At 39.1% G+C, this 20,970-nt stretch overlaps 2 protein-coding genes across 2 annotated transcripts in view; both read left to right on the top strand.

Annotated features, from left to right (window-relative positions):
• The window catches only part of LOC122815863, a 320,691-nt gene extending 317,460 nt beyond the window's left edge, over window positions 1-3,231 (top strand). The window contains exon 5 of the mRNA XM_044088685.1: window positions 3,212-3,231. Within this exon, the coding sequence (XP_043944620.1) occupies window positions 3,212-3,231 (20 nt within the window). The remainder of the gene's footprint in view (window positions 1-3,211) is intronic.
• Window positions 3,232-3,234: 3 nt separating this feature from the next.
• The window catches only part of LOC122815857, a 299,383-nt gene continuing 281,647 nt past the window's right edge, over window positions 3,235-20,970 (top strand). Inside the window, exons 1-2 of the mRNA XM_044088675.1 lie at window positions 3,235-3,265; window positions 3,401-3,673. Of these exons, the coding sequence (XP_043944610.1) occupies window positions 3,235-3,265; window positions 3,401-3,673 (304 nt within the window). The remainder of the gene's footprint in view (window positions 3,266-3,400; window positions 3,674-20,970) is intronic.

Genomic DNA, 20,970 nt, shown 5'->3' with positions numbered 1-20,970 from the left:
ACTTAAACCATTTTCATCCAGACTGAGAACATCTTCTTTACTCCTTGTTTCATGTGGGTCTTATTCAGAAGGTTCCAGAATACCATCCTGTGACACAGCATCTTCAGATGCATCCTGCTGTTTTTGCTCATCCATATCTGGAGCCATTGGCCCATCAAGAAACAACAAAGCTTGTGTCATGGTTGCCACTGTTTCCTACCCCTTCCCTTGCTGTTTAACTTCAACTGGAGTTTTGTACTGGCCTCCTACAGAAGGCTCTAGAATATAACTATGTTAGAGTCTCCACAATAAACCCTTCACTTTGCAGATAGTCTATCACTTAAGTTTCTCTTTGTTTAACTTATACCTCACTAATCTTCTTTTCTGTCTTCACACTGTGTGATCTTATTTTTGTATTGTAAAATGTTCCCTCTCTGAGTGCTTTTGCCTAAATTTCTCTTCAAATATCATATCAGCTGTACTTTTTGCATTTATTAGTTTGGCTTTCTCCTTTGCATATAAACTGCAGAGTACCAGATCTCTTTTTCTTTCCCATGTTTATGTTTCTTATATACCTTTCAAAGAAATTTAAGTTTTTTTTTGGTCTTTTCATTTGCTTCCTTCCTCTTTATCTTTTTTTCAGGCATCTCAATGCTTCTTTGCTTATATAATGATATTTGTTGATCTATTCTATTAAAGAATATTAGTGTTTTGTCTGTAACTTTTGGCAGTTTTTCTTGGGTATGTACTTTTCTTTTCTCCAGTTTCTCCCTTACTCTTGTTAAATATCCTCTCTTTTGAAATTATGAGCTTTTCCCATAATAGTAACAAGACATAATTTCTTCCTTATTGTCAACTGTCTACTTTGTCATCCCTGTGGCTCTTTCTTGACCTGTCAGTTTTTGTGTTGTTTGTCTACTTCTTTTTCCTTCTACTGTGACCCCCCTGCCCGAGCCTGGCCAAGCTCTGTGGTAGGACGGGTTCCATGTCCTGAGGGTTCCACTATGTCTTTTTATCCAGTCCTTGCAAAAGAGTGTACATCTGGAGTGGTTACTTTTTTATTCTGGGACCTGTGCACCACATCTTGTTTATTCTGAGACCTGTTCACCCCATTTTGTTTATTTAGGGACCAATGTACCTCATCATGTTTATTCTGAGACCCATGCACCACATCTTGTTTATTCTGCGACCTGTGCACCCCATCTTGTTTTTTATATTTAACCTGCCTTTCTCCATGACATATGATATGGAGTCTGTCCATATGATCTTGATGAGATTTTGGAAAAACAAGGTCCACCACATAAAGATACTCACTAAGACCTGAAGATGAATTCAGTTCCAACAATACAGCGATTCTTTACTTGCTGATTATTTCATATCTCCTTTCAAACCCTGTTTTATATGGTTGTTGAAATTATCTGTAATTTGACATTTGACTGGGGCATTTGATTATTCTCTCATATGTACTAATAAGCGTGGATTTGTTTTCTGTGTTGAGAAAGTTTTTTTTTTTTTGTGGTAATCCATTTGTTTACTTTTAGAAGGTCTGATAAAACTTGACATTAGATCTTGACATCTACATGAAGAAAGAGTGGTATTTGAGGTAAGTCAAATGTTAGTTCGTTTAGGAAGATTGAGAATAATGTGGGAGAAGAGCAAGTGTTTACCTCCTTGGAACTCCTTATCGAGTGTTAATAGTTAGAAATAGGTTTTAAGACAATTTTTCACTCTAAAGAATCTGCTAGTGAGTTAATCCTTAAATGACTGAGTGGTTTGTGGCTATATGTCAATAAAATGTAATAGCAGAACTGAGTGATCAACCATGACAATTGGTTAAGCCAATAAAAAATCTACACTTAGGTTAACACTACCTTTGCTGATTATGAAATCATTAATTTGGATCTACATTCAGTCATGGTATTTCCTCCTTACAAGAATCCATGTTGCTTGTTTAAGGAAAGTGGTATTTTTGGAGGTAGGCAGTTTGTTGACTGCAAATAAATGCTTTGAGAATGTTTTGTAGTCTGGACAGGACATAGATGGACTGGCATGAGCTGGTACTGCACAGTTTTGTTTTCTTTGGGACTGGAATGACAAGAACTGACTTCCATACTGAGAACATAGTGTTATTTGTGAAGCAAGGGTTATAAATTTAGACTGCAGGGTTAAGTAAATAGTCTTTACAATGGCATAGAAATCATGTGCATAGACTCCTGGAAACTAGGTGTAGTAGTCCAGAGGGATTTGTTCTTGTAGGAGCTTGCTGGCAGAACTGGAATGGTGCTAGGGATTTCAAGGAAATTATGTTTCCATCATCAGCTATAACATCAGGGTTTGAGCAGTGTGGAAAAGGATAAGATTGAAGACATAAAACGTAAAAATCAGGTTCTCTTGTGGGCATCTTGGAGCTCCCCATGAATGATTGAGGAGATGTATCTTTTCTAGACTGTGTGGAAGCCATTAGTATTGGGCTTGGAACCTAGAAAGGGTATGTATGTAAAAATCACACAGACACAAAAACACAAACATGCATATACAAACACACATGTACACTCTTATTCACTCCCATATGTGTACACAAACCATTGGGGTTTAAGGAGACTAACCATGGTAAAATTGCTGCGGTTCCACCAAATATTTCAGAATACAGAAGCTGCAAGTGTTCCTGTTTTTGTTTCATTATTATTAATCCACTCATATTTTATACGCCTGTTTATTTTTTTTCTTGTGACTTAGTATAATTATCCTGCCATCATTTCAGTTTACTAAGATACAATCACAAAAGTACATCATATTGCATTGTTACTTTAAAATGTATTATACAGTATGGTATAATACATTTTTTCTGTTATATTCCATGACTCTGTATTGTTTTATAACTCTCAACAAGTGTAATTATTAACTGTAAATTGTAATTTTGTACTAGCACTTTTCTCTCCAGGCCTTTGCTAAAAAAGGGCCCATTTGGACTAACTTGGTAAACAGAAGACAATAACTAAACAAATAAATAGCATGTAAGTTGTTTCCTGTACTTCATGGTTGCTTACTGCTTACTTGTGTCAGAAAACATGTAGTTGTTGGCAACAACTGCTTTACATACTAACTGGATAACAGTGGTAGGTCCCACAAACAACAGCTGAAAGGATTTTGTCTGGAATTGAGTCATGCATTCAGACAAATTGTAAAACATAAATCAAGCTGCATGTTTTGTAAGTGTTTGCTGTTTCTTCAGAATATCATAAAATTGAATAAAGTATGACTGCAGCATTTACTTTTACTTTAGGAAGTGTGTCTTACCAAAACATTATACAAACAAGATACCAGAGACAATAAAATACCTTTAATTATCTTCATAAATGATGCTCACTCTTCCTATTGGTTAATGTCCCAGCTCACTAGGTCATTTTTTTTCACCTTGCAGAACGGGTGGAGGCACCAGACATACACATTGATGAAAAAGGGAATAAAATCAGTTGTACCAGAAAAAACAGCAACTATAAATACATATTGTGTATTCTGTATCAAAATGGTCACCAAGTGCAAGATACTGGTAAACAATACAATGATAAACATACTGAGAAGGCTTCCTTTACTGTCCCTGATCTTCCTGATGAGACTTTATTTAAATGTTTGTGTTATACAACTGGAGAAAGGTGGACACGTACCAGCTCTGCTATAACTAAAGCAGGAAAATGTAAGTAACGTGTTAACTGGCTTTGTTGTTTCTTATTAAACTATGTTCTTGAAGTCTATAAAGCTGTGAATGATGTACATTTCATAAATTAATGACAAGCTGTAGCACAAATGACTTACAGAAGAAAGAACATAATGTAAGCAAAGGGGGAAAGAAATTAAAAAAAAACATAGAGGGTCTTGTCTTAGTGATCTTAATGTGGTTAATATCTCTTTTTGCATTCCAGCTTCACTGACCTAAATTTGTAAAGACCATAATCAGTTTGTCATTTCGTACTACCATAATCAGTTTGTCATTTCGTACTACCTAATTACTGGGCATATGTTTGAATTTCTGATAATATCCATCCATTGATAACACACTTTTATTGGCTAGATGCTGTACAGATAAATAGTTGATCTTAAAATGCTTTATATCCTTTCATTTGAAGACACCCACCCAACTGTGATTGCTGACCAGTGCTTATAATTCTTTGTGGGGTAACTCCATTTGTTGACATTCCAACAGAATTTTACGTTGGAAGAAGTTACTGACAGTATGATAACATCAAAATAATAATGATCATTTTGAGATTATAAAATTGGCAGACACCTCAGCGATACACACACTGGAGTTGAATATGCAGGCTTTCCATGAGCTGGCTTGCTTTTCTTTATTTGTGTTTAATTCATACAATGTTTATCAGTGTTTGTGTGTGTTGTTTGTGTGTGTATAAAAGCAGGAACCCCAGATATAAAGATTGGTAACTTGTCCAGTGGTGTTAGCTTTGGTCATACAATCAAACATGGTTTTCTTTTTCTAAGTTTTTATGTTTTTATTATAGCACAACCTCGCTTCTTTAAACTTGAGCTTAAAAGGAGTTACATTGACTGACAGACAGAATGAAAAGGTATTTGCACAAATAGTGGTTTTATCAGTGACTTCCTCAATGAGCTATTACAGCACTTAATTCTGAATAACAAAACAGCTCCATGAAAGCCAGATTCCATGCATTAACCAGCGATTGGCTTAGAATAGTGGAAATCTATTTTTATCATAGCAACATTCCTCACAGAGTGGGTATTATATATAATAGTGATCATGGGCAGGCCATATTATTTCCAATGCATGAATGAATTATTGCAAGATGCAAAGACTTATAAGATTATAGATGTCAATGTGATAAATGAAATCAGGGACAACATGTTAAACATGTTAATGGAAAGTTTTAATAATGAAACTATAACCAAAGATTTGTTAAGATGTTTTATGGTAGAGCAACCACTTATTCCATCTCTACAAGGACTACTTAAGATCCATAAAGATCCCTATGCCCCACCATTTAGACCTATAGTAGCTGCTGAGGGATGGTTAACAGAGCCACTATCCATTCATGTGGATAAGCAACCAAAACCTACAGGCTCATTACTATATTTTACAGGATAGTAAACAATTCTTACAGGAATTATATTACTTCACCAAAGGTGATGTGAATGGGATAACAGGCAATGTGTTGCTAGTGACCATGGATGTGATATCACTGTTCACAGTGATACCCAACAGAGATTGACTAAGAACAGTGAAACGTTTTTTGACAAAAAAGGGGATGTGTTCTACTGGACAGATCAATGTATTATGTGCCTTGATAGGAATGAATTTAGAAAGCAATGTATTTATCTTTGATGAGAAATACTACTCGCAAGTATCTGGTGTGGCCATGGGTACTCCATGCACCAGCAGCTACGCCAAGATGGTTATGGCGGAGTGGGGATTGGCATGCATGCTACCACATCCTCTAGTAAGGTCATGTTTGCAGTTTTACAGATGCTTTGTAGATGACCTTTTCATTTTATGGAAAGGGAGTGTAACTCAGCTTAAGAATTTTCCACATGACATTAACACCACCAATTAATTTTTAAAGTTCACCTTGAAATATTCAGATGGAAATATTGAATTTGTAGATGTTGAGATTAACATTGACACACTAGGGCACCTATATTCTGATAGATTTAGGAAGACTTGTCAACGTGCAGCCTATGTCCATAGGACAAGTATGCACCCCCACCCACACACACACATTTTCAATAATGTTGTCAAGGGCCAAGCAAAGAGATGATCCAGACTTGCAGACAGAGATAGTATGAGAATTAAATTATTAAACTAGAAAAAGATTTTGTCAACAGGGGTTATAACAAGTAACAGGTCAGGCAGGTCTGCAAGCTACAAAATGTATGAGAAATTGTAGAGCTAAACCTTATTTTTCAGCCCATAGGGCATCTGGTAATACTAAGACATTTGATAGTAAAAGAAGTGCTCCCCTGTGTCTTACTAACACTAGAATAGCAAAGTATTACATGATATTTTTGTTAGGAATTGGCATATCCTTCTGTTAGATCATAAAGTGGCAGAGCTAGTGGGAAACAGACTATGGATGGTATATAAGAACACAAAGAACTTGAGGCGTAGGTTATGTTATTCGAAGATGGACTCACAGTTAGTTCCTATACCTAAGAGTATGGGTACAGTTAAATGTGGTCAATGCAATTTTTGTGAATATATCCAAGAAGGGACAGAGTTTATACATCCTGACACTGGTAGATCTTATGTGTTAGAGACAGATGCCAACTGTAACTCTAGGAATTTAGCCTGCCATGCCCGTTGTTGCACTTGTGCTTCATTCTATATCGAGAAAACAAATAGAAGGTTAAGGGAGAGAATATGGGACCAGGTGTATTGCTTGAGGAGGGGGCATGTATATAGTGCTGTAGCCAAGCACATTTTGGAACTAGGCAGTCAGCACCATTTTAAGTTCAGTGTCTTGGAGATTTTGCACAAAAAATATCAGGTTAGGGAACATTAATAACATCACTGAAGAGTGAGAATTAAAATGGATAATAAAATTTAGTGCACATCTGGGGAAGGGATTCAATGACCACCTAACTATCACACCAAAGCTGAAAAATAAAAAATAAGGAAATAAGGTGAAATAGTGCAGAATACTATGTCTTAGTATTTTTATTATTAATGCATTTTTATTGCCTGTATTTTCATTGCCTGTATTTTTAATGTCTGTATTTTCTCTATGTAACTTGGCAATGAATGGGTTACTTGTTGCTAATTAGAAATGACTAGTGATAAGCTGTTTTAAATCTATGGGAGGTTATAAGTATGAGTTTCATGGCTGTTTTTATCAGTAAGGTCTGAGGAAGCAAACTTACTGTTTGTGAAAGCACTTACCTAATAAACATTTTTAAGAAAGACTGTGGATTTTGACCATTTGGAGACTCTGCTGTGAGCTGCTGGAAGTGGATTTTGCTGTTATAGATATATATATATATATATATATATATATATATATATATATATATATGGGTCTATCTTACTACGTCGACAAGTCAGAACGCCGACAGCGAGAACACCGACGCCAGAAGATCGAAAACGGAGAAGACCGACAGATCAAAACCCCGACGCTGAGAACATCGACATGGGAAAAGGCTGTGTATGTACGGTGTGCAGTGACGGACGTTAGGGTGCAGTAAGGTAAGTGTCGACTGTGATAGTTTGTGGGTTAGGCGGGTTAAGTGAGTTAGGGTTAGGTAGCTGGCTAGGTAAGTGTGCGACTGTGATAGTTTGTGGGTTAGGCGGGTTAAGTGAGTTAGGGTTAGGGCTGGCTAGGTAAGTGTCGACTGTGATAGTTTGTGGGTTAGGGCGGGTTAAGTGAGTTAGGGTTAGGCGGGCTAGGTAAGTGTGCGACTGTGATAGTTTGTGGGTTAGGGGCGGTTAAGTGAGTTAGGGTTAGGCGGGTTAGGTGAGTGTGCGATAGTGGCGGACCTTAGGGTTAGGGTTTGGGTTAAGGTTGTAGGTAGTTGTGTATGTGAGGTTTAGTGTTGGTTTGTAAGGATTTTGGTGTGCTTGTGTTGTGTGTGTGCTTTTTGGACCGGGGATTTGTTTTGTTTGTTGCTTGTCGGGATTATGGTGTCGGGCATGTGAGGTTTCGTGTTTGTGAAATGTCGGTTATGTGGTGTCGGTGATTTTGTTGTCGGCGTTTTGACTTGTCGACGTAGTAAGATAGATCCATATATATATATCCATCTGATACATAAAATAGTTATTTTTATTTATCCTACATATAAGGGGATCAAGAAAATATTTGTGAGCTCAACTGCCTTTTGAATGTACATTGACATAGAAATCTAGTGTTTGTCAGTATAGCATATGTAAAGAGTCTAGTTATAATCTGAAACAAAAATAAATAAACAAACAAATAAATACATATTCTTAATAATGAAAACACTGATCATGTGTATATTAAGGATAAGTTTGCATACAGTCTGTTATGCTTTGAGCAAGGGAAGTTTGCCATTTTATTTGGCTTTTAAGGTGGAATGCATTTATTTACACATTTTTTTAATCATACTACATTTAAAGTTCAATGTGTTGACATAACTAGGTTTCAAAAATGATAATTTTTATAAAGTCAAAACTTTGCAGATATCTACAATAAACATGCAGGTGAAGATTGTTGCAGTACAATCACTGCTCCTCAATAAGTGAGGCTTATTCTGACCTGATAGGTTCTTAGGTGTAGAATGTGGTATCTGTTTGTTATGGTATTCTGAGGAAGTTTTTATTAAAAAAACGAAAGCGCTAAATCAACATAGTGTGGATTCCGTCTTGTCTTTCCTTTCTGAGGCTTTTGGTTAGGTGTAGAATGTGTGTGTGTGTGTGTGTGTGTGTGTGTGTGTGTGTGTGTGTGTGTGTGTGTGTGTGTGTGTGTGTGTGTGTGTGTGTGTGTGTGTGTGTGTGTGTGTGTGTGTGTGTGTGTGTGTGTGTGTGTGTGTGTGTGGTTTGTACCTTTAAGAACCATTTCCAAGGACTGAATTTGCATATATAAATAGCAGGCACATTCTATCGTTGATGCCATTTTGACAGTGCAGCCAGAGAGTGAGCATGTATGACAGAAACGTTTAGTCTCTTTATAAGTTTATCTAAGTTAAAGTTATTTGCCTCAATCCTGATGTGTTTGTACATAATAAAGCTGCTTGAACAAAGCCCATGAATGTTCATCTGTTTCATCCTGACATGACGAACGACATGGTGTCAGAACCGGGATACCAGAGACTGCTTTTCAGAGATAGGAGGTGCAGAATTGACAGTGAAGGCAGAATAACAGAAAGGAGAGCAAAAAAGGTCCAGAAACAAGCTAAAGGTAATGAAAACTTGCATGAACAATTATTTTGTTAAAAAAAATAAAACGAAGAATTACAAGGGCACAAAATGCATTACTAAGCAAACGAATAGCACAGAAACGTTTATTAAGCAAACAAAAGCCATAAAAAGTTTACTAGTTATGGAAAATGTCCAAAATTAAAATATTTGATAAAATGATTATCAGAAAAGCACAATGGAGGTTCAAAGCCACCTGAGAAATACTAAACGAGCATGTTTAGAGTAAAACAAGCACAAGAAAAGAGATTAAAAGGGCAAAACAAATATAATAAATAGCAGAAAGAGCACACTAAGCATAAATAAAGCAAGGCAACTGCATATTTTTTGGCAAATTACCAGTATTTTGGCATAAACAGTTATTTTGTGTTAACTAACGCTCTGAACAGCATAACTAGAGTTATAGCTAGTTATTCAAAGTATCGCAAAGTGTGTAAAAGTGATTACAGTATGTGTTTATTGCTGCACATTTATTCTGAAGAGTTTATTGTGTGCAATGTGCAACTATTTCATGAAGTGCAGCCAAATACAGCCATTTTGAAAAGTTGCTGGGGGGATTCAGTAATCCTCCGTGTAAGACTAACTAAGTCTTACTCGGAAACAGCAGCCTAAGAGTGTGACATCAGCGCACCATGCATATTCATGAGGGCACACTGACTCAACTCCAAGGCTAACACGGAGAGTGTAGGAGTGCAGGGGCCGTGTCAAACTGCTGAGCAGTCCAAATATCCATGCCTCTGCAAGTGCCTAAATCTGCAAATGTCAGCAGATATGAGCGAGTCCGCTCAAATGTGTATACCCCCAACACTACACTCCCCCACATTCAAAACCCCTGTACAAATGAAATAAAATGTAAAACGGTGTTTTTTTATTATTCCCGATAAAGCTGCCCGTATTTGCGCATGTGTGCATGTGCCCATTGCTTAGCTACAGTTAGCAGGTTAGACATCGAAGAGGATAATAAACCACTTATATGCAAATTAAGCCAAATAGCAATAGCATAGTGGTAGAGCCTTCGCCCGAAGAGGAGGCATTCCCGGTTCGAGTCCCACCACTCCCCTTTCCATTTTCTGTAGGAAATCTGTGCATAAAAATAATTCCTGACATTTACCTTTTAAATTTTATTAAAATGCATTGAAATGGCCTATGTAGTAGTGAACGATATTTTAAATATATATAAAAAGGTGAAACGGTCATGCATACTAATGAATGCATAAGTAACCTATCTTAAGCAATGTGAAGCACTGCTAAGCAACATTTACCAGTATTAAGCACATTTAAGAATAATTGCCCATAGCTAAGCACTGGTTTAACTAGTGTAATGGCTTTGCGCGTAGCTGCGCATCACTCCAACTAGCGCAAACAAAACATATTTCTGCGAAGCTATGCACCGCGCTAACTAGCACAAAGTCGAGCAATATCGGGCAACGTAGAGGAACGTTGGACAAAGTTGAGCAAAGTCAGCTAAACACAGCCACACCTCCTAGCCAGTCAGGCCAGTAGTAAAATTAAAAGCAATGACAGGCCTCGAACCCGGGATACTGTGCACCATAACCACAGTACTGAACCACTAAGCCGTGACAGCTTTTGCTGTTCATGCAGTGTCAACATACATATACATAGTAATGAAAGTTTTCTCAGTGCTAAGCAGGTGTGCACTCAGATGAGAATTTTCAAAACCGGCCAATCACAAATAAGTGCGGGAAATGAGGAATATTTAAGCTCCATAGGTGTGAATAATCAGCATAACTGGTTGTAGCATCCATCTGCAGTCAAAATGGCCAGTGCTGGAGAGGGCTCTCATTTTCAAGTGCAATGGTGGGGCATTGAGTAGTCAAAACTGATGGTTTGGCTCCTCGTCCATCATCATGATGCAAGACTCCTGCAGGGCCAGTTCCAAGGCAGTGAGTACAAAGCAGAAGCCTGGAACCATCTAGCACATGATCTCACCAGTGCCACAGGCATCCCTCGGACTGGTGAGCAGGTCAGACACCACCATGCAGACCTGAAGAGACGGAAGCAGGACCAACTGAACCAATGGATACAGGAGGCCCGTGGAAATGAAAATGCCCCACTACTGAGTAGGTAGCCATGAAATGGAGTATGTAAGAATTGCTATTGTAGTCTATATAATGGACAGGTATGTCTCAATATCTCTTCATTTACTTCACAGCTGCAGGTGTCCGTGCTGTGAACCAGCAAGGCTATTCAGATAGGTTGCTAAGGCTGCGCCACCAGGCAGGTTAGTAATTATTCTGCGTGTATTGTTATATAAAATAAGTGACAGAGCCTGAAAAAAAGTGTTGTAGCCCAATAATAAGGGCAGAATAAGCCCTGAATAATTTCTCTGCATGTACTGTTATATAAAATAAGTGAGAGAGCCTGAAAATGAGTGTTGTAACCCATTAATAAAGGTATAATACATCTTGAATAAGTCCTCTGCATGCACTGTAATATCAAATAAATGAGAGAGCCTCTAGAAAAGTGTGTATTGTAATTAATAAAGGTATAATTCCTGGAGTGTGTCTGTGTCACTTACTTCGAAATGTTGTTGTACTCTTGCATTATATAAATAGTACTGTTGTATTAAGCGCTGTCAACCCACACTTGGCCAGGCCCATATAAAGTGGATGAAGGGAGTGCCAGTAGCTGTGAAGCATATATACAGTCCTCAACTGTTGGTTAATGGCTGGCATGCATAGGTAAATCTGGCACACAGGTAGCTTGTTAATGTGTTCCCCAGAAATGTCAGTGTGCTGCTAAAAATGTAGGGGGCTGTAGAAATATAACTGATAATGTCACCTGAACACATCCAGATATGTAGATTTTTTTAATTTATTTTATTTTACATTTGTTGACCGGGCTAGTCTAACTGGATACATGTCCATTTTCAGTAGAGGCCCGGGGAGAAAAGCTCCAAGCAGCAATAATGACAACAATGCAGTAAAATTAAAATTAAAATTGGTGCAATGTTTACATTAAAAGATAGGGTTAAGCAGAGTTATTTAAAATATATAAATACATAGCAGTAACATCTGCATCCCGGACAGTTTGTATGTCAGATACAGGTCAGGTATATAAGGAACTAGCCAAACCCATTACACAACTTAATGCACGTTGCCTAGTGTAATAATACATGTAGGGGATATACACCTGCAGTCAATAGGAATGTAGTGTAAACTATAAGTACATATAAGATGTTAATGGCGGTATCTTTTTACACCCTACTGTATGTGCATAAACAATGCAATTCCACACCTCAATGGGTATGTCTAATCTCAAAACATTTGTTGGGACATATGTCCTATTGTTTTATAAATATGTGCATTTACTTTGATGCATGTGCCCTGTTCAAACACCACAGTCTTGGTGGCCTGTTGCCACCAATCAATCCTGCATGCTGTTGGAATGTCCACTGTTGTTCTATATATGCATGTGTTATGCTTGTTGTTCAACTGTTGGAACTCTGGTGTGTTTGGTTAATGGGAATATTACTGCATGCTGTTACAACTAATTTCGAATGCTGTTGGCTGTTACCAATCCATATTGTCATTAAATCCTACTAAACATAGAATGTATGAGAAGGCAGGTCCCAGTGGTCTTACCTGTCCCACCTCAGCTGGCTATGGCACCTGGCACCAGCAGGTCAGGTGCCCAGCCCGGGACCTCCTCCTCCATTGGTTCTGTGCCACCTTCAGGTGGAAGCGCTGCAGGGGATGGGGCTTGTCCCCCCCATGCAAGCGTGGCTGGAGGAGGGCCACCTATCACCCTCCAAACAGTCCGGGCTGTGGTGCATAGGGAGATCCAGCATTCAGTCGCTGATCCTCTACGCCAGCTCGAGGCAAGAGTGGTGCGACTCATGGGTGAGCCTGCCTGCCCTTCCTACACAGCCCCCAGCACAGTCACCCTCTGGGCTGTGAAGGTGCAGTGGTGACTGCACATGGGTGGGGATCTCAGTTCCACTGTTGCCATCTGTGGGTTCATGGGCTTGTGATTTCCAAACATCCTTCCCCATCAGTGGTGTTCACCCACCACATGTGTCATATTTTGTCCCTGTATGCATCTTGTTTGTCTTGTCTGTGTACCTCCCCAACCTACCTCCCCAAATATACCTACTTCCCCTACCCCACATTCCACTCTCACCTGAAAAAAAAAATGGGCAATCTGCTCCCACAAAAAAATTATGCCCCATAAATAGCTGCCCATTTTGCACACATGTCCGCTGGACACACAAACTGAAATTTAATTGGCAGTACAACATACATTGTTGTTCTCACCCCTCTCTCAGGGGTTGAAGGTTTCAAAATTCCCTCCAAATTCCTAGTATATGCACAGCTGTTGCTGTTAAAGAAATGGGCAGCTATGGACCTTCCCTACACCTGTCCTGCACATCCCTAGCTGTTTTCCCTACTGTCTTACCCTCTTTGTGCCCCTTTTTCACCACTTTCCTATCACCCCATTTTCTTTTCTTTCAAAGAAATTAGTGCGGGGTTAGCGGTAGTAAGCACTTTTAAGCAGTCGTTAGCAGGTTTGTGCGAGTGTGCGCATGTGTGCGCTTAGCTAAGTATTGCTAAGCATCATGCAATCCCACGCAAACCCGCTTACAACTACTTAAAAGTGCCTTAGTCGACCTGCATGTGAGGGCCCTTGTTCTGCTTAGCAGCAAAATAAAACACCACTATCAGTCTCGAACCCCAGACCTTGGACACAATAAACTGCATGAAGTACCACTAAGCCACAGTAGACATATAGCAGGTTGTTGCTGAAATATATATATCATGCATCAGAATGAGTGAATGTAAAGGAAAGATAAGAATGCCATAACACAAAACCTGTTCTGTGGAACTTTACCAGCAGTTGTTGTGGAATTGCATTACATGACTGTGATAACAGAACCAGCCATTCTAGCAGTAAATAATGTTACAGCAGCACTTTACAACCCCCACACAGTATCATAGCAGGACAATCCCCACCTAAATGTACAAAATACCTGTGTGTTCAGGGTCCAGCAAGGATGTAGGTAGGCATACCCAGTACTGGAATTGTCCAGTTTTCATGAGCATCCTGTGATAATGTCAACAAAATAAAAAGCACAAACTGTGCAGAAGTGAGTACATTAATATCCACAGTATAGCAGTTCCCAAACAGTTCATGTGTCAAATGAAAACATCTCAATAACTATGTATGTATGGCAGCTAATTGTATAAGTAGAAAAGAAACTACATACTCCCATGTATCTTGTGTTAGCATTTGTAGGGGTGAGTAAAATTCTACACTGTCAACTGTGTACTGGAAGTGGCAACATTCAGGTCTGAGTAAAACATTCAAATCATGGGTTACACCCCTAGCAACAGTTAGAAGAAGTATACCAACCTTCTGACTTACACAACGGTATCCACAGCAAACAAGCATGGTCCCCACTTTGGAAATCTGAAAGGGCTATGCCTACCTGACTTAGCAATTTATAGCACTGGGTTGCTATGACAGTGAGTACTGCAAGTACCACACAGCAGGCTGCATGCAATTGCCAAATGGTGGCCACCAATTGGTACAGAGGCCATCACATGCACATGTGCAGATACCTATAAAAGCAGTCTGTACTTGCTGTCCACACATGCAATCATTTTATTGCAGGTACAGAGGGAGAGCGAGAGACACGCAGAGGCAGACAACAGCTGCAGCAGAAATAATGAAAAAAGATCCAAAGAAAATATATTGAAATAAAAAGTAATATATTGAAAAAAAAAGATAACAAAAAGAATATATTGAAAACAAAATAATATACTGAAAATAAAAAAATTATATTGAAAAAAATATATTGAAAAAAAATATATAAAAATATATATATTGAAATAAAAAATATATTGAAAATATATATATTGAAACAAAAATATATATTGAAATATATATATATATATATATATATATATATATATATATATATATATATATTGAAAATTAAATAATATATTGAAAAGAAAAAGTATATTAAAAAACAAATATACCTTGAAAATTTTATTCAAGATATACAACAACAAATACAAACACATACAAAGGAAAGGTATGTAACATCAATGTATTTACTGGCATGTAGTAGATGTTTATGAAGAGTACTCTACATAGTTTGAATCATCCATATGTGGCAGAAGTACGTATCAATGCACAGATGCTCTGCATAACTACTGGCATGGACAAATGAGTGTGCAGCTGTGTGCAGTGGGATGTAACTGTGACATATGTAGTTCAGCATTAAATGTCAAACATCTGATCCATGTTATCTGTGTTCTGTACAGCAATGTGTACAATGTCTGTTTGGGGGAGCAGCCCATACGGTTATGTAAACATGGATGTGACAGAGTAACAAATGCATGATAGCCATATTAACGTGTAGCTTAGTATTGGCAACAGCTGTACCAGGCTAGTATGCTAACCTAGCATTTGCAGCTATATATACACCCTCTAATATTACTGTGTGCTCACATTTGACACCTGTTCGTGTTGCAGCAAGGCCCAACAGGTCAGCCGTGAGGTACAAGAACTTACAACAGTGTGTACCTTGTGTGTGTATGGCACACACATATGGAGAGATCTGTCTGTGTCAGATATATTAGCATCTGTACATGTGCATAGAGCAAGGGACATACTGCAACTGTTTGTGAAGGGTGGACATATATATGTTGTTGAAGGTTGTTATGTGCATATTTCTATGTAGGTTGTAGTGTGTGGCAAACAAGACAGCATACAGTGCTGGTATATGACATGTGGTGGTTAAACGTTGTGGGCATGATTCATCAGGTCTGCAGTGTTGCAGCCAGTGAGGCCTGCTAAAGCTACATGGGCTGAGAACACCTTCAATGCATTCCGCATGACACTGTGCAATATTATGACATAACTGTATACCTCACAACCTTTGCATAATTGATATCCCCACCATGAAAGTTGGACGGTATATGTGCATATATGTATCTCTATATGTACACCAATGGATGTTTATATGTATGTGTGTATATATATATATATGTATATATATGTGTATATATATATATATATATATATATATATATATATATATATATATATATATATATATATATATATATATATATATATATATATATATATATATATATATATATATGTATATATATATATATATATATATATATATATATATATATATATATATACAGAGAGAGAAAGATAGAAAGAGAAGAAAGAGACAGGGTCATATTTACTGCAACAGATGCCTGGTGACAATGCCATGGACTCATGCTCAATGTTGACACTGCATTGGCATCTCTTCTTGCCAAAACTCTGTACCCATTAACTACCACATAGGTGGTAGTCTACTTAACACTGAAGGTGTGATAAGAGACCATGGGACACAGGTGGACAGTAGTCTCCCCCCTGATGATCACAGTGCCACACTAGTCATGTCATCTGTCTATGTGGCACACGTCATCACAAAAGGTGTGTCATCCAGGGAAATATAGGTCAGTGTTCCCCTCTACTCATCAACCATAAAGTCCATTATAGAATACAATGCCCCATGTCGTATGTACCTCACAAGGCATCTACAGCAACTGGAAATGACACAGACATACCTCACAAAGAGTAATACTGGGCTCAAACAGATGCCCTATGCAGACTGTCTCACAAACCCACAACTAGACTGTGTCGCATACCGCCTACCCAGAGGTGACCTCTGCCTAACATACTAAGCTATGTCAAACCCAGAGCTGTTGGACATGCTCCACGTAAACAGATCACAATCTCTATGGGCTACACGCTCTAGGGACCCAAACCTTTTGACCACAATAAACAGCTCATGCTGGAGCTATAGATTCCTATCTCAGAGACATCCCATACAAACCAACTATCCATAGCAAACAAAGCTCCTAATTAGCAGTCGTCATAAATAATCCTTAAGATTGTATGGGAGATAGTGAATACACCCAGGCAATCACCTCTGTGTTTCTGCTTGACAGGGCCACGTGAAATGTAATTACCTCTGTGTCAAAGGCCAGGGTAGTGTATGGCTAGACTTCTATAGGCCCTAGGGGCAATAGCCTCTTACCTACCTATGAAGTGATACACACCCACATGTACTTGTTGCAATAATTGCTATGTGAGGTTGATTGAGTGTGATGGTGAATGTGTCAGAGTTCGGTATATGTGTGACAGCTTAGTGGGAAACTGTTTCTGTCATGGTATTATGTGTCCTAGCTGTGATCCCAGCAAAAGATGTGTATGCAATTGCTAGGCAGAAAAAGCAGTATGCCATATGGTCTGACGTAGTCCCTTGTTGTCGACTGGGGTATCTCATTGTAGGCTAAAGCAGTACATGTATGCTTAATGAGTGTTACTGCTGGTGAATCCAACTCCTGTATGAACTGTAGTACTACCTGAAGCTGTATGCTTAAACAGCACAGTAGTGTGTACATCCACATTTATTGGAACCACTGTTTTGTGTGTTCCCTGTAGTCTTCACAGATTACATACCTCAGGCATAAGGTCTTGTAACTACTGACACACAGTACTGTAAGGTACACAGGTAAAGGTCACCTGGGTTGCCATACCTTTGTGTCTGGTATGTAGGCCTGATGTGTGTGTGGGTATGCCTGTACCATGGCCTCAGTCATATATGTGTTACAGGATATAACTGCATATCTAGCAACATGTATAGTCTAGTACAGCAGTATGCCACCTATATTAACGAATGTGCACATATGTTAGGCAGGGGTCTGCCATCAACGACTAGTGTGGTATACTGGTAATACTGTCACTGGACTTTACAATCATTGCAATGGATTACATATTTCATGATGCATTAGCATGATATATACCTCCTTTGGCTAGGTGGTGCATTGTGATGCATACAGTGTGCCATGTACTGTTGTATAGTCTTACATACTGTTTTAACTTTGCTGCTGTGCAAAACATGGTTTGATATATAGAGTGTGCCAGGCACTGTCAGGCAGTTGTGGGTTGAGAACTGATATGTGGTGTTGAAAGTGTGTATCTTCTGACAGCCAATAGGTTGCTATATATGGCAGTTAATTGATATCTGTGCTTTAGAATGTTACGTGTGCCACATGACTTGCTCACACATATTGTTTTATTGTCTTCCAGGGTCATGTCCCACCATCGTAATCCCGCCTATAGCACGGCGGAGGAAGAACAGACCACAGCAAGCCTGGTGCAGCACTATGTCCTGCTGTTCTCCAGAACCAGCCAGGACCAGCATGAGCAGACTGCGCTGTGGCAAGATCTTGTCCGTAGGGTAAATGACATAGGCATGCATAACTGGACATATGAGCAGGTAGGCCATCACTGCAGTGATTTAATTAGACATGTCCGGCAGCATGCGTCTGATATCCGCAGACAACAGCTTGCCACAGGTAAGGGGGGGTAACCATCCATCCCCAGTAGATTAGATAGTAGATGATTTATTGATCAGAGGCAATGGTGAAGCAGAGCATGACAGAAACCTCAAGAAAGTTCTAGACAGAGCACATGAAGCGAACTTAAAGCTCAATCCTCTAAAGTGTAAATTCACACTACCAGAAGTCACATATGTAGGTCATTTGTTTACTAGTACTGGGTTATGACCAGACCCATCCAATAAAGCAGCTATTCTTGAGATGCCCCCTCCAGATAATGTTGAAGCTCTACAACATTTTCTTGGTATGGTTAACTATTGGGGCAAGTTCATATCAGATTTCAGTGAACTGAGAGAACCGTTAAGAGAGGTTGTTGTTGTTGTTGTGTCTTTTGGCTTTTTCCTGGTTAGGGGTCGCCACAGCGGAACTCCGGTCCGCTAATGATTGGCAGTTGATTTTCACGTGCCGAGTTGCCAGCCCTGATGCACAACCTTCAATGAAGGTACACCCATTCACACATGTCTCCATGCAGAAGATGCTCTAGCTGAGAATCGAACTGAACAGCATCTTACTGTGAGGCGACAACGGTACCGCAGCACCACCACCGCAGATCGGTGATGTGTAAAAATGTTGTATGGTCTTGGCTAGAGTAGCACCAGAGAACATTTGATGATCTTAAGCAGAAAATTGCCACTCCACCTACACTAAGATACTATGATGTTAATAGACCAGTTATTCTTTCCTGTGATGCTTAAAATCTTGGTCCTGGCACAGGTATTCTTAAAGAGGGTAGGCCAGTAGCCTATGCATCTAGAACTCTTACACAAACTGAAATGCAATATGCTCAAATCGAGAAGGCGCTTTTGGCAATTGTGTTTGCATGTCCTAAGTTTTATGATTATATTTATGTTCGAGATATCCAGATTGAAACTATCATCAACCCCTAGTTACTATTTTAAAGAAACGTGTGCATTCCGCTCCAGCAAGATTACAAAGAATGATGCTCAAGTTACAAAAGCACAACTTCAAAATGGTCTATACAAAAGGCAAACTTATTTATCTGGCTGATACCTTATCCAGGTCACCCAGAACTACAACAGAAAGGCTTGATGCAGAGAATTTTGACTTTGATGGAATGGAAGTGCGTAATTTTTTGACTACAAGACTTGATGAGCCAAGAGATCATACAAAGACTGATCCTGTTTTGAAAAAGCTCAACCACTACATTCAAGTAGGATGGCCGTCAAAGCAATCCAGTGTACCACCTGAAGTACAAGATTATTTTCCTTACAGAGATGAGATGTTAATGGAAGATGACATAATTTTCAAAGGTCCTAAAGTTGTTGTTCCTGCTTCCTTACAATGTAAATATATCCAGATTATGCATTGTGGCCCCCCAGATTCTGAATCTACCAATCGAAGGGCAAGAGGACTAGTATTTTGGCCTTCTCTAGTAAAAGACATTGACAAAGTACTTTCATCTTATTCAGTATGCAATAGTACTAAACTGCATCTGCAATAGGTGGTAATCCATTAAGTACGGAAGAAGTAATTAGAGATTTGGGGACCAATGTAGATAGTAATCTCTCCTTTGATAATCACATTGCCAAAGTGGTTAGAAAGACCTTCTATATAGCCCACCTTATCACAAAAGGGTTCGCATCTAGATCAAGAGACGTCATTGTGCCCCTCTACTCATCTCTCATCAGGCCCATAATTGAATACAATGCCCCTTTTGGGATACCTTACCCGACACCTGCAGCAACTGGAAAGACTCCAAAAGTACCTCACCAAGAGGATCATGGGCTACAAACAAATGTCCTATGCAGCTCGACTAAAGAAACTCCAGCTCTACTCAGTTGCTTACCCCTACTCAGAGGCGATCTATGCTTGACGTACAAAGCCATGTCAAACCCAGAATTAATGGACATACTCCACCTCAAAAAATCTGAGTCCCTTAGAGCTACACGATCCAGGGACCTAAACCTCGGCACAAAAATAAATAGGACATGCTGGAGGGACAGATTCATTTCCCAGAGGCTCCCCTCACTCTGGAATAGAATCCCAATTCATATTAGACATAGCCCCTCGCTGACCCTCTTCAAGCGAAATCTGGATGCGTGGATGGGAGATCGCAAATTCACCCCTGGGATCTCTTCTGTGTTCCTGCTAGACAGAGGCACAGTAAACTAATCTTAAAAGGGTATCTTCTGTGTCCTACTTTAAAGAGGCACAGTAGGCTAAGCTAATAGGGAGGCGGAAGCCAAATACACTCTGGCTAGGCTTATAAATGCCCTAGGGCAGATAGCCTTGTATCTACCTATGAACCTATGAACCTAAAAAGATCCACTTCAGCTAAGTCAAGTTCCTGAACTACCTTGGACAACAGTAACCACTGACATGTTCAAGTGGAACAACGTCTACTACTGTTTTTACTAAGTTGAAACGTCATTTCTCAGTCCATGGCAGTCCACATAAGCTTATATCTGACAATGGTACTCAATTTGCCGGTCAATTGGTTCAGCAATTTGCAAAATAATGGGACTTTGTACATGCTACCAGTAGTCCTGAATATCCTCAGTCAAATAGTTTAGCTGAACGTGTAGTACAGAGTGCAAAGCAATTACTAGAGAAGTCAAAGCATGACTTTAACAATGCTTTTTTGAACTTACTCAATCTCACAAACATACCCTGTGATAATATAGTTGG

The sequence above is a fragment of the Protopterus annectens genome, chromosome 1.part1, assembly GCF_019279795.1.
Source record: "Protopterus annectens isolate FY-2018-M chromosome 1.part1, PAN1.0, whole genome shotgun sequence".
NCBI classification, from domain to species: Eukaryota; Metazoa; Chordata; order Ceratodontiformes; family Protopteridae; genus Protopterus; species Protopterus annectens.
Note: the sequence above shows the minus strand (reverse complement) of the source record. Positions and strands in the feature narration are given on the sequence as shown.